This window comes from Maylandia zebra, linkage group LG10 (assembly GCF_041146795.1).
Source record: "Maylandia zebra isolate NMK-2024a linkage group LG10, Mzebra_GT3a, whole genome shotgun sequence".
In the NCBI taxonomy this organism is placed as follows: Eukaryota; Metazoa; Chordata; class Actinopteri; order Cichliformes; family Cichlidae; genus Maylandia; species Maylandia zebra.
This window is the reverse complement of record NC_135176.1, coordinates 20205544-20220709: the sequence shown is the minus strand read 5'-3', so window position 1 is coordinate 20220709 and position 15166 is coordinate 20205544. Positions and strand designations below refer to the sequence as shown.

General features: G+C 39.2%; 1 protein-coding gene across 4 annotated transcripts in view; it reads right to left on the bottom strand.

The window, feature by feature from the left end:
• Window positions 1–15166, bottom strand: part of LOC101463825 (actin-binding LIM protein 3) — a 56398-nt gene that overhangs the window by 16762 nt on the left and 24470 nt on the right. For 3 of the 4 annotated variants that reach the window (XM_076889306.1, XM_076889307.1, XM_076889308.1), the window contains 7 exons: window positions 10110–10168; window positions 8323–8403; window positions 7599–7760; window positions 7453–7482; window positions 6708–6819; window positions 6367–6468; window positions 901–951 (listed from right to left, as the gene is read on the bottom strand). In XM_076889306.1, the coding sequence (XP_076745421.1) occupies window positions 901–951; window positions 6367–6468; window positions 6708–6819; window positions 7453–7482; window positions 7599–7760; window positions 8323–8403; window positions 10110–10168 (597 nt within the window). The remainder of the gene's footprint in view (window positions 1–900; window positions 952–6366; window positions 6469–6707; window positions 6820–7452; window positions 7483–7598; window positions 7761–8322; window positions 8404–10109; window positions 10169–15166) is intronic. The other variant, XM_076889309.1, reaches the window with a different exon arrangement.

The following is a 15166-nucleotide window of genomic DNA, read 5'->3' as shown; positions in this document are numbered from 1 at the left end:
GCAGGTGAAGAATTTGATTTGTTATTATGGCTGCCATACAGATACTTCCGGGTCACTTCTATTTGTTAGAAACCTTCCTAAGCAACATTAACTGCACAACCACACCTCTAATTTTATTTCATGGTCTTTTTCTCTGCTGTGACTATCTGCCAAATTATTGCTTTCACCTGTGCCTTGTTCCCACCTGTGCTTCACCTCCAGTCACCCCTCTGTGTGTGTGTGTGTGTGTGTGTGTGCGTGGTCCCGTATTGTCCCCTTTGTCAGTTTGTCGGTTTACCCCAAGAGGTGCTTTGCTTTGTGTCTGCCATCTTGCTTTATGTTGGGTTCATTTCTTGTAGTTTTATCATTTTTCACTATGAAATTGCATTTTAAACATGTATTTCTTAGGCTTTTCATAGACCGTTTACCCCATTCCAACCAAAGCCTACTTAACAGGGACAAGTGATCAGTACCCAAAGGCCATCAACCTTTCTAGTTTCAGAAGGTGAAACTTATCTAGTGGACAACTGACAAGAGCTGAAAAATTGGGGAACAAAATTAGAGTTAATTCACACCATAAACTTTTTAACTGAACGGGATGGGTCAAACTGCAGCTACTTTAAGGCTGTGTAAGGGTCCAGAAGAAATTCTTTCATTTATTCTGAGTGTTTCCATGTTGAGAAAATCCTAAGAAGACTGAATCTAATCAGAGGTAGCAGATTACAGACAACAAAGAAGTGTGTCCATAAATCTATACTGCAGCTTTAACTCAGATCTTTTCTGTAACTGGTTCTTTAAATCAGACACACAGAACTATCACACTAAGACTATGCTACAATGAACACAAGAATCAACTAACTGGACAGATACACAGCCCCAAAAAAGGTTTTGAAATCACAAAAATTTGACCAATTAACCAACCTTGTCTCTTGTAGATGGGTGGTTTTCTATAGATGTTAGTTTCTTCAGAAGCTGAGAACAAAAGAGAGTCAGTTGGTGAGAAAAAGCAAAATAAACATTCAGAGAAGAGGAGAACTTTGACCTTTAACTAATTCTTTAATAAACCAATTTCTTTGTACAATTAGACAGATACTTTATTGATCCCACAAAGGAAAGCTACTGTACATATTTACAACCCCAACCTGTACATAGTGTGGCTACAACACATAAATATGTTCAGAAAGTGAGATCAAGTGATCCACAAGTTACTCTGCAGAGGACATTTCTATCACTCCAAAATCGATACAATCATCCACATGAACTCTATTCAGAGAAAAGCAACCACCGGACTCTGCCCACCTTCACACAGAGGTGACAACAGAAATGCACATCTGAGCCAGTGATATCCTCCCAAGAAAAAGTTAGCCAGTCCTATTTGTATTTCCTTTAAAAGTGTACTTGAAGGTTCAACAACAGTCAAGTGGCAACAAAATAATTCACAACCAAATACCTCATCCTATAGTCAAACTGTTGCTAGATGGTTTGGGCAATGATTTTTCTCCTCAGAACCCTGTCAGTTTCTTTTCAGAATATAATTTTTCCAAAAACACAATTTTTTTTCATCCCTTTCTGCTCCAGTGCATCCTAGATGGAAGTGCCAGCTGCCATTTACATCTCGAGCCTTCTTCAACCAGTTAACTCTTGGAAAGGGTGTGCTCACATATTTTAGTGGGGTTTTATGCGATCATGTGCAGAATTGTTATGACGAGTAATCAACACAGCTGCATCATCAGCATAAGCAGGCACATTAGTTCATGTACGTGAAACTGCAGCAAAGGTTAAACCTGTGAGACCCCATCTAAGCTGATTTAAAAGGCAACAGCATATGGCTGACCACATAGGGGCCAACCCTGCCTAATGCCTCTTTGTACAGTGACGTAGCTGCTAAGTCCTCTTATTTTCAACAATATAGCAGTATTTGAATACAACAGCTTATCCCATGAAATAGCATCTGCAACAAAGATGATCTGCTTTTTCTTCCTCTAGACACAAAGGCCTAAATTGTCCAATAGTGCGAGTTATTGAAAGTCTGAATATAATGAATAATGGCTTCCAGACCATCCTTAAATGTATTTAAAATATTCAGCTATTTTTATAGTTTGTACAGTGAAGTGAAGCTGGTCTCTGATTTCTTAGCAAACCCTAACATCTCTCTCTCCTTTTTTTTGTTGCCTATAGGGCTCTTCAGGGAGTCACAACTGAGCTGCTGAATGGTAGTAAAAAAAGTCTTCTCAAAGGAAAGTTCAACTTCAGTGTAGGTAATCCGTCCATCTACATGACTGGCATCCATTCAATTCAGTTCTATTTTACTTAAATAGTGCCAAATCACAAGAAGAGTCGCCTCAAGGCACGTTGTATTGTAAGGTAAAGAGTCTACAATAATACAGAAAAAAACCCAACAATCAAACAAGTGCTTGCTTTGACCAAGCACTTGGTGACAGTTTCTAGTCTTGCCCACTTAAAATGGGTTGTATGTGGCCCATGATGTAAAATGAATCTGACATCTCTGATCTATATCATTAGCAAAGATTCTAATCAAGAACCTCGTTGCCTTTCATGTGAGATTTCTTTCCTGTCTCCTAGCTTTTTGCAATTCTTATTACTGATGACGATGTTGTGTTTCTTACCAACTCCCAATGTTGAAATAATGATATTAGTGATCTTTTCTTAATCTCCACTGACTTCAGAAAGACTGACAGGAGGGGTCTGCTTCTGAATGTTAATTTGCCACAGTTGGTGCTGAAGGTGTCTTCTGTAGCTGTATGGTGATCTGAAAAATCATTAGGGTGACATCATGGCCCTAATGTGCAATATTGAGTGCAGAGCTGTGAATGGCACACTTGAATTACAAAGCAAGATTTTTATTCAGGGTAAAATCAAAGTCCAAAATGTTAAAAATCCATAATGTGGCATTAACAGAAATCCAAAATAAAAAACGTAAGCAAAGGAAAACAGGAGACCAAAGAAGGTGCACACAGGAAGAAAGGGAACAGGAATATACCATATGTTGTGAACACTGATGGTGGGGAACGAGGTACAGGTGAGAACATACAGGAAGTAAACCTAAAACATATGCTTTTATAACACAAACCCAAGCTCAAAACTACTGACTAGACCTCCAAATCAATGACATTTTCTTCTCACAACACTGAGGTCATTTTCCTTCACCACACTTGACAAAGGTGAAACGAAGGTAGGTCGGATACGTTTGCCTTGACAGAAATGCTGATTATCAGAACTATAGTCATCAGTAATAATTTTTTTTACAGAAGTCTAGAATTTGCTCAGATGCAGGGAGGGGAAAAATGTATTTCCACATTATGTCAACCATCATCCACCATTTTTTCATCTTTAATCTCATACAACTGAAGCTGAACCTGCTGCATCACCTGCCACAGCGACACTTCCTCCTTCAATTTTTTTTCATTAGTTGCACTATTTGTGTTGTTAGCATCACTTGCTTTTCCCCAGAGAGGGACACCATTTCTGGGGAGAACACCAGTACCTCAATGCATAGCTTTACACCAATGAGATAATTAATTAAATTAACCTCACATTTCTTTAAAGATATCATGCAAACTGTATATAAAGGTAAAACTATACCAATCACCTTCCCGTACAAAATCCCAGTATGCAGTGCACAGAGGAGAGCGGAGGAGTTAAATATTCTGGCTTTCCTTGTTTAACCTCCCCCACCGAATTAGTTGTATACATTTACAGTCTTAAGCACGACAGAAGCTGACAGAACAGGTGATAAACTGGTACTGCAGAGGTGCTGCCTTGCATCCAGACAACCTGACTAACATGCCGAGGTTGATTAATACAGCTTCCCAGGCTTAATACAGGAAAGAAAAGCAGGCGGCACAAGAATAAAGATGAGGGTGGAGAGCAATTAAAGTTGATCCAAATTAAAAAGAAAAAACTAAGAAGAGACAAGAACAGGAAAGCGCCACAACAACATGCCACAGTAAACTATAAATGCCTTTTAGCCTTTAATACAACAATAAATAATGAAAAAAACAGAAAACATTTCCATTCACACTGTGTGCCACAAATGCAACCAAGTTTGCAACCTTATTTGTATGCACTAAATGTGTATGCACATGACACTCTGAGACACTTTGAATAAAAGCATCCAGCAGATACATTTCGTACTCTGTTGAAAGTAAGCAGGAAATGCTGTTTCAGGGCTGGCGACAGGAAAAAAAGCTTGAGGAAACACAAATTGAGAAATGGAGTGGGGGCAGGAAGAGGGAATGATGGAGGGAAATCAAATATGCAGCTCATATTGAGAAGAAGAGGCCTTTTATAGTGAAGGGAGCAAAGACAGAGTGAAGCATTCAGAGAGGAGAGAGGCGTTAAGTTGTTAAAGTGGAGGGTTGATGGGCTCTTAAAATAAAATTAACCGATATTTGTTGCAAGATGACAGTACTAAAGTACTCGTATGTTACACAAAAGCTGCAAATGAGAAAGACAAAATAGACAAAGAGTGCCCATTGGTCAATGAGAGAGGAGGATTAATACATTGTATGGTTGTTAAAACATCAATGAAATAAGGACAAAGGCAAAAGGATAAAAGAAAATAAAAAAAGATGAAAATGAATGAATTACAGAAAAACTTTTGTTCCTCTTTCTAGATGATGATGGATGGATCGTGCTCATTAGTAATTAATATCTCAAATTACTTTTTTGTGACTCATTTTTTAGGGGGGTAGATAAATTGGAACCAGCAAGAAGACTGTTCTTCCATCACAATAATTACTCAATATTCAAATTTACTCTTTAGTTACAGTCATGGTAAAAAGAAAGTAAATCCTGAATTTTAAGGTTTTTACTATCACGACATTATAACAAAAAAAAAGAAAAAAAAGAACATTAACAAAAACAAAAATAGTGCTACCCCCTCAGCCTCCTAGATACAGCTATACACCTATCTGAAACTCCTATGTCACTTATCATATTCACAAACTTGGGCATCGATGTCGCCTACCCGCCCCCTCACCCATGGATCCCCTGAAATCTGTCACCACAAATCAATAAATATATAAAATTACAGAAAAGGTCTTGTAGCTCAATTTTGATAGTAGATAGTGGAAAAAACAGTACATTTTCTGTGTTTTATTATCAATTACTTAACTACTTGTTGTAGTACTAATGGAAATGTAGGAGATATTTATTGAGAGGAAAAACTTTAAAAGTTATGAAAATACAGTTAAAAGTCCAAAAGCAATCCCCTCCTTCACAAAGGAGGAGATTCAAAGCCGTCCAGTGGACCGGATTGGAGTCTTTCCTGGGCCGATTCTGGCCCCAGGCCTTATGTTTGACACCCACGGTCTAGAGCATTCAGATGTATTAACACAATGGCAAAAAAGATAACAGAAGTGCCAGGAAAAAGCTGATTATTTCTAAATATTAATATTATACCATGGCTCAGGTTTGCAAAGGTGAATCTGGAAAACCCTCAATACCTTTGGAACAATGGCTTTTGGACAGATGAGACTAAACTGTGGGTATTTGGCTATAGTGCACATAATGCACCATGTTTGGTAAAAATCAAACACAGCATACCAACTGTCAAGCACAGTGGTAGAGGGGTGATGATTTGGGTTTGTTTTGCAGCCACTGGACCTGGGAACCTTGAACTCCTCTGACAGCTAACGCTTGAGAGAAATTTGGTCATGCACCAGGACAATAAACGAGCACAGCAGAAAATATATGAGAGGATGGTTGAAAAAGAAAAGAATCTAGGTTGCTTTGGCCAAGACAAAGTCCAGACCTCAACCTGAATAAAATGCTGTGGTGGGACTTTCAAAGAGCTGTCCATGAACGAATGCCCACAAACTTCAATGAACTGAGGCAACGCTGTCAAGCAGAGTGAGCAGAAATTCCTCTACAATGATGTGAGAGATGAATAATGTTGTATAGAAAATGTTTACTTCAATTTACTAACGGTGATTCTACAAGCGACTGAATCATGGACCGTATTTTCTCTTTCACACACAGCTTCTACATTTTGGCTCAGCTGTTGTTAGTTAGTTGCTTGTTGTCCATCTGAGGTTGTATTTACCTCATTCTAACACCTGCTCAGGACCACCTTGTTTTTTATTATGTCCTCATATGTAAAACCTTAGACTTGAGACAGTGTACTTTTTTGCCATGACTATAAAGGATTTTTTTATTTCAAAAATGACAACAAAATATCAAATTATTATTTTAATCCAATTAAAACCTGTGTGCATGAATGCAGGAGAACAGCTGCTATAGCTGATATATAGTAATAACAAATGAGGTCCATCAGTGAACTGTGGATTAGTTTTGGTCTGACGTGGTGAAGTTTTGGTTAGTTAACAGGTTAGGGTCAGGGCTACATACACAGTAACGGCCTACCTGGCACATGGAAATGCTTGGGGCCTTGGAAGGTGTTGGTGGGTGTAGCACACCTGGGCTCTGGCTGACTATAATAAGGAGAACTCCTGCCACTTTCACTGCCTGCACTCAGCCCAGCCAATCACAATGAGAGAAACCAAAGCATCAATGACCCACATCCACAAACAGTAAGACAGACAGGGTATTGAAAGATACACTGACAAATAACCCGATGGATTACATGTGCATGCAAATGTGAGTTGCACCCACACAAAGACTTTCTATCCAGCTATTTTTCTCTGTGTGTGCGTGTGTGTGTGTGTGTGTGTGTGTGTGTGTCTTTGCTTGAGTGGGAGTATTACCAGGGACATAATAATGCAGTGGGGAGCCTCCGTGACGACTGTGTGCAGGTGAGTCGGTATAGGGGGAGCTGGAGGAACGTCTTGTTCTTAACTCCATGCCATCCAAGAGATCCTGAAAGGAAAGGCTGCTTTAGAGGCTGTCTGAGTAATGTGCTTTAATTTACTAAAGGCAGTAAAGTAGACCACAAGGTTACTTCCACAACACAGTTTTAATCATGCTGACAGCAGTTTATTAACCTACATGGTGTGTATGCTGCTAGCAGTCCTAGTGCACAAACATGTGCAGATGTAGTCTAAACACAGACAGTGAAGACTATCACGGTGCCGTTACAATGATGGCACAAATTAAAGAAATACTTGGATGGTTACTTTCCTTCATGCCAAGACTGAAACAATAATATTAGCATATAAATAGATGCGCATTAAATATGAAAGTGGTTAGGTTAGCGTAGCATGTAGACTGGAATCAGAGGAAGCATGCAGCCTGATGGGAACAAAATCCACCTACCAGCACTTCTAAAGTTTACTAATTAAGATGGTATGTCTCAAGGGTACAAAATTATGTCCCAAAATATCAAACTATGTCTTTTTGTATTCAAATGTTGCCGGTGTTTGATATCACTCAACTTTACTGTTTTGAGTTCTAAAATTAAAACCGGTTACATCTATTTTCTTTTTGTATTTAATACTTTAGAGTAAGGATTACCTTCTCAACCATTACACAAAGAGGTGGGGGAGTACTTACATGAGAGTATGGTGATAAGGAGCCCAATGACTGGATATGAGGAGAAATAAAAGATATTTGTTACTGTTCATTATTCTTAATACCTTATGGTCAATTTATTTTTACCGGAAGAAATTCAAATAGTGAATTTGTGTGTGTGTGACTACCTGCCTACGGTTGCATCTCTCCAAAGTGTCATCTGAGAGGTGCGTCTGTGCATGGTCGGCCTGATAAGGAATAATGTCGGGCCGCTGAATGTCATATATGGCTTTAACCCTGGGAAGTGCTGCCACCTGCTTATATTCCAAAACATCCCCATCACCCTTAGCCTGTTAGAGAGAGACAGGTAGACAGGGATACACATTAAATGAAGACCAAACCATAAGTAGAAGACTGGCTGTAAACAGCCAATCTCGATCACCAACAGAAGAGGCACCCAAATTCTTGCATAGAAAATCACACATATGGTAGCATACAGGAAGGGAAATGAGGCAATGGTAAACATTCAGGTGAGCAGGTTAAACTGAAATCTTTGATGGGCCAGTAAAAATTTAAACATGACATTAAACGATCTAAGATAGAGCTAAAAAGTGTGCACTGTAAGACAATAACTCTGGATAGGAAACTAAAGGGCTTAAGATAAAAGCCTGCTTATTATAAAAGGCATATTAAGGCTTTAGTAGTCTGGCAATTTGCTTTTAGTAGGCATACAGTAAGGCAGGGAGAGGCAACAGACAGACAAGAAGTCTGCTGAGAGACTGATAGCACAGACCGCCTGAGCTTTAAGGGTCTCTTTTGTGCTTCTGTCTATGCTGGTTATGTTTGAGTGACAGATGTGACTGTGACAGCTGAGGGCGCAACCATGGCGTAGCCATGGTGACGGTTACTCACACAGATGAGCCGGTGAGGAGAGCCAAGGAGAGGAGAGGAGCCTGGAGGAGAAATGGATGCTGTCTCGGAGGTACGTCTCAGCTGGTGGGACAAATGTCAGTGAGAGCAAGAAGGTGAATAAAGTTAGCTTAAATACAACAGTGAGCGCAGAAAAGTACTTTAATTTAATGCATTACTCAAAAAAGTGAACCTGGAGCAGTAACTCAAATAATCACTCGTTACAGCCAAGGTATCCAGAAGATCATCTCTGAAAGCACATCACCTCAAACCTTGAGTTGGTTACCCAGTACCACCAGTACCTCCAGTACCACAGGAAACTGAGGCTATAATTTACATCGGCTCACCAAAACTGGGCGGCAGACAATTGGAAAACGGTCACCTGGTAATAAGCCTTGAATTCTGCTCAAACATTTGAACGGCAGGGTGAGAATTTGGTGTAAACAACATGAAAGCCTGGATCCATCTTGCCTTGTATCAACACTTAAAGTGGTATAATGATGGTGGTATGATGGTCTATGGGACACACTCTGGACTCCATCCTTACTACTCAGCATCAAGCCTCAGTGTGCTCATCTTCTAATAGCTGTAAGTTAACGCACCAAGTCACACCAAGCTAAAACCACCCCAAAAAGGGTTTCTGGAACATTACAATGAGTCCAGATGGCCTCCACAGTCACCAGATCAACATCCAATAGATGTGGTAGAACAGGAGATTCACAGCATGCAGGTGCAGCTGCAAAATCATGCATCAACCGTGTGATATTAAATGTCAATATAGACCAAATTTAAAATAAATAAGTAAACTAAAATACTTTATCTAGCCTCTCACTTAAAAAATTGTGTTTTGTTAATGCTGCTTTTTTGTTTGTAATATAAAGCAAGTGGATGGAGCTTCTCTGCTCACAGCCAGAACTGTGTAATATTATAGATATCAAATCTGTTTGACTTCATACAAAGACTTAAAAAGGCGGATACCTGACTTTTTCTTCAGTATTAATCTTTCAGGATAGAGAACCACTTTGTACTGAATATTATAGCTGCAAACTAACACTTCTGTACCTGTTATGTTTTTACTGTGACAGCATTATTAAGCCAACTCTTAATCATGTAAGTGTTCTTGTAAATGTTCCTCTATGTGCTGGAATAGCTGAATCTCACTTTTTTTCTTGACGTGTTCACTTCCCGGTTGAGCTGAGCAATCATTTGACAACAAATGTTAATTTCCTGCTTTTAACATTCATATTCCCTGTGTGTGTGTGTGTGTGTGTGTGTGTGTGTGTGTGTGTGTGTGTGTGTGTGTGTGTGTGTGTGTGTGTGTTTTGTAAAGTTACAACTTCCTTTTCTGCCATGGTGTGATGATTATTATTTGCATGTTCATGATAACACCAGGCTCTGGCAAGAGCTGTCAAAGTGCAGGTCTGCAGCTCTACTTTCGATGAAATGCTTTGAAAAAATACAATAAGACTTTATGCTGTGTTTGGACAATTTCTGTTAAATAAAGCTACAACAATAGTATGAACAATCTGGTGACGAACTATATATTACAATGAAATCTTTTATAAATGAACAGCAAAATAAAGTCTATTTATCCAAATTTTTATATATAAAACTAAATTCGCTGAGGGCAGATTTGAGCACATTTCTTACAATGCTAAGAGCGACATACCTGCTTTTAAAACAACAGTGAGACATTTCAGACACAGCATGAAAGAGAGAACCACTGAGAGGACAAAAACAGAAACAGAGAGGAAGAGCAGGGGCTTGCAGGTATTTTGAGTAACACTCACCCTCAGTTTCCTCTCCAGCCGAGCTGCTTCTTTACACATGGGGTGCCAAACCTCTGAACCTGCACATACACACATGGGATTTTATCTCAGTTTACTTTGTTTATTGCGTGTGGGCAGCAGCCATACAGTTTTATGGGATCCTATGAAGAGCAGATCAGCTTTTCTCAAGTGCATCAACATCAATCAAAGGCACACACACACACACACACACACACACACACACACACATGAGACACTGTGTATGTGTGTGTGTGTGTGTGTGTGTGTGTGTGTGTGTGTGTGTGTGTGTGTGTGTGGAGGCAGTTTATCTAAACTGATAAGAGAGGATGTAGCTCTTGTAGTTTCCTACACAGATAAATATCAAGAGGGAAAAATAAAAATTCTGTCCACTCCTTTGTCTAAACTGAAATGTCCCAACCATAATTAAACAGATGTTTTTCTCACAGTAACTCATCTTTTTAGTTTGGCCAACTCTTATTCATGTCATCATCTTCACCTGTCATTAATGTTTAGTGACATTCTGAATGTGTGAAAACAATTTAAGACACGTGATCCCCAAATTTTGTTGTTTTTGCCATGTCATCTTTTAGTGACTCCCTATTTTATTTTGAAGGCCTGTCCCTCATGTAGCTCTATTTCCTGCCTTTGCTCATTTCCCACTATCCTTATTGTCTAATTTAGTCTATATGAACCTTATACTAGCCATTTCCACCTGGTGGGTCTTTAGCATGTATGACTTCTCAGTCTGTCATTTTATCAAGCTTTTATCCTGTGTCTTCTTTCAGCTTTTATAAAACGACTTAGACTTGGAATTTGCTGCTAACGCTCTGCATTGTGTTTTGTTAACAACTTTATGGTCAATAAAGTTACTATTTGCAACCTGCCTCTCTACCTCCTTGTTGTGGTTTTGCCTAAAATGCAACAGATATTAGCAAATAAGACACAATAAACAGTATTGCACAAATAACAAGAATGGAACTGAAAAGAATGAACAAGTGAATAATGCTGAACTGCATGTTGTATGTTTCTAATAATGTCCACAAAGTTATTAATATTGAAGTAGAAGCCTTACTTTGCTTAAACTTGGGTCTTCTTGTATTCTATAGCAATGATTTAGCCAGCTGATTTATCATCAACCATATGGAAACTTCTATCGCTGTACTTGATTATAAAAAATACATTCAGTACTTTTTCTTTAGTTTTGCTATCATGTTTTCATGCTGTGCTTCTGTGAATACTTCTCATTGCTTATATTACATTGTAGACTAAAAAAAAAAAACTAAGTACGTTTCAAAATTGTTCCATTAAGGAAGCCGGCATGATTGTACCATCCTTTTTAAACAGAAAAGAGAAAGTAAAACAAGTGTTAAAGCGCAAAAATATTACATCAAATATTCCAGGATGCGACATTATAATTGTGTTGTTGTTTATATTTTTTTGACTGTGTTGGCATAATTGTGCTTTAACAGTTATGGCAAAAGAATTTTGTGAATGAAAAAGAAGTGAAGTAATTAAGGGGAAAAGAGAGAAGAATGAGCAACAGTAAACAAAGAAGAGCAGGGTGAACTACAGCGCAAGAGAGGAAAGAGGCAATGAATGAGATCTCGTAGCTCTTATAACAATCGACCACTAATGTCAGGATGTTATATCCATGTAGATCTGATAATGACAGTAATATATCCACCCTGAGCACACGTGTGCACACACGCACACACGCACACGCACGCACGCGCGCGCACACACACACACACACACAAATAAATGCATGTGTACACACACACGTTGCCTATGTATCATTTTTCTTGAGCCCTGGGGCGGTGCAGGCCAGTAAAAAGAACTCAGTTAGTTGATCATGACTCTAATATACAACCACCATCAACACCATAAATCTGCAACACACATACACACACACACACACACACGCACACACACACGCACACACAAAGCAGGAGGCTATGCACGCCCAATAAGTACACACACCGCTCTCACACAAACACCCACACAAAATCAATAGTGTAGACAGGAACCATGCGTGGTGATTCAGTGCACCCCCGTCCCACCCACGGTCTTTAACTCTGCTGTCGAACAGATGTGTGGCCTTGGACTTGAAATCCTTTTTCTACAGGATGAGGAGAATTTAAATTGTGCAGTGAAAAAGAATTCAGTCTCAAACACAGTGCAAAATAAACTCTGAGAAAACTAGCTGCATGCCTATTTATTTTTTCTTTTAACAATAGTGCCATTATAAAGTAACCTGAGATATTTGGGGGGGGGGGGGGGGGGTTTCTTACATGCAGATGTGGGATGTAGGAATGAAGGCTCTGCTGTCTTTGTACAGACTTTATGCAAAATAAGGGTAATCAGTGGAACAAACTGGCCATCTGATCTTAACTCTATTCAAAAATATGAGGCGAAGGCAACCAGTGTGAAACCCAGGGAAGTAGTAATAACATTTATATATTTGTACCATTTGAAATTCTAAGTGTAGTCTATAAAAAGATATTTAAATATTCAGAAAATTTTCCTTATTGCTGAGCCATGCTGCCAATACAAAGTGTGTACACACTGAGCACAAGTGAAGTGAAGTGCATACTGTATGTCTTTTGAAACTGAGACTACGCCGAGTAAAGAGTAAATATATGTGGTTAATCATCAGTTTCTACTTGGAAAGGAACATTTCATTCAAACAAAAACTGATTCTGCCAAACAAAAATGATTCTCTTTGGCATCGCTTATCACTCAGCTGTGATCACTGAGCATTGATTGGCTGTAATAATAATAATGGATTGGATTTATACAGCGCTTTTCAAGGCACCCAAAGCGCTTTACAATACCACTATTCATTCACTCTCACATTCACACACTGGTGGAGGCAAGCTACAGTTGTAGCCACAGCTTCCCTGGGGCAGACTGACAGAAGCGAGGCTGCCATAGCGCGCCATCGGCCCCTCTGGCCAACACCAGTAGGCGGTAGGGTAAAGTATCTTGTCCAAGGACACAACGACCAGGACAGAGAGCTCGGGGATCGAACCGGCGACCTTCCGGTTACAGTACCGCTTCTAAAAGATGTGCTTTCTTTTACCACCATTATATTTATGTAATGATGATAAAATGAATTAAAAGACGTCTTTTAAGCAGCGGCCCCAAACCTGAAGGGAAAATGTAATTCGCCATTTAAACGAAACACAAAAAAACAAAAACACCATGGTCTGCTGCTAATTTTTAAAGAAAGGAAATTAACTAACATTAAATCCAAGTTTTTGTTGAGAATGTTGTTGAGAATGAAGGGAAAGGAAAACCATAACAGCAATTCAATCCTTTAACCGTTTTGAAGATGCTAGCATCCATTTTTAGTTCATAAAACAGTTCTTGAACTCTAATTACAATCAGCTGATTTCAGTTCACGTGTAAGAGGAGGAAAATAGTGACGCAGTCTAGAGCGTGGATATGAACTTTTTATTGCACAAAAGGACGAGATAAATGGCAAAGTGGAAAATCCTGGACAGAAACAACTGCTTTATGCTGCTAACATAACTTTGGTTCTTTGCAAGCATCCACCGAGAGAGCATGCTAATGCTAAGCTAGCCAAGAAGCCCAGAGTGAAAGCTCAGTCAATACCGACCTCAGCAGCCAGACCCTGAACTTCAACAGGTAACAAGCAGAGGAGCAAACAGGCTGCAGCCTCCGTTTCTATCTGTTCACGTTTCTAAAGCGGAAGGCGATTGCTTTTTTGTGCTGGTTTTCATCTTTGCTTGTTGCAGCTAGCTTTGGATTCTACTAAGAGAAAGATCTTAGAGATCTGTGTTCTCACTGGGAATTTGTGTTTGTGTGTGTGGGGTTTTTATATTTTTACATATTGTTATGAAATTAATATAACGAGTAGGATCACAAATTACTTTTTCCTGGGAGTAATCAAGTAATGTACCACATTACTTGAAAGAAGAATGTCCCGTGTAATATGTGTAATAATGACTTTTTTGAGTGACGACTCCAACACTGATCAAAGCAAAGAGGGCAAATACCTCAGCAAACATTTGACCCACAGCATGCAATTAATTTGCATGAATGTATTTTCTTTACTGCTGCTTAGCAATGATGGTGACTCTTGAAACTGAGCCAATGAGAACCTCATGACAATCAATAAGAGAATCGATAAGGGATCAAATAATGGAATTGGAATCTCTAAATTCTCATTAATTCCCATTCCTAATCCCTACCACCACACAAACCAGTTTTTGTATGCACTTGCACACACAAACCACTTCTTATTCTAGACATGTGTCATGAGATGGATTTCGAGTTTGTGTGTGCATGTACGAGTGGGTGTACGTGTGTGTGTCGTAATTGAGTGTGCCTCACGTGGGTGATTGCTCGGGCCTCCTACATGTCTAAAGTAATCAAAAGGAGTGAATGTAACCTTGGGGCAGTTTACAGGAGCTCAGCACACAGACACACATATTAGTCTCAAACACATCTATAAAGAATATAATGTACACGCTTACAGGTATAGATTAAAAAGCTCACATATGTGGTCTTCAAGTACTATATGCAAATGCTTAGTTTTACTGGTGGCTTTGAGAGGTAGAGCAGCAGAATGACAATGAGCTGAAACAGGAGGTGCCACCCTGTGTGGCAACTCTGACACTGTGCCTGTCGGCCACATGTTACGGTACAGCAACTTAATATTAAATTTAAATTTCCCTCCATTAAGCCAAGTGTTCACAATTTTTTTTCTTGTCCTGTCCTACTTTTTTTTAAATTTTTTATCACTTGCACTATTTTATAATATCTGTTTTCATCTTGTATTTTCTTGGTGTGTGTTCCAGCCACCCACTCCGGGTCTGTGTGTGCTCCTTTGGTCACTTCCTGTTTTATTCAGCAGTCTCCTTTCTCATGTGTCCAGTTGGTTTGCTTCTTGTCTTTACTCACTGCTGTGATTTGCTGCTTTTTCCTAATTGTTTTCACCAATTAGGTTCCACTTGTGTATTTAGCCTCTGTTTAACCTCAGTTCTTTCTGTGTGCAGTGCACCCATGTTTTTCCCATATGTTCTTCATAG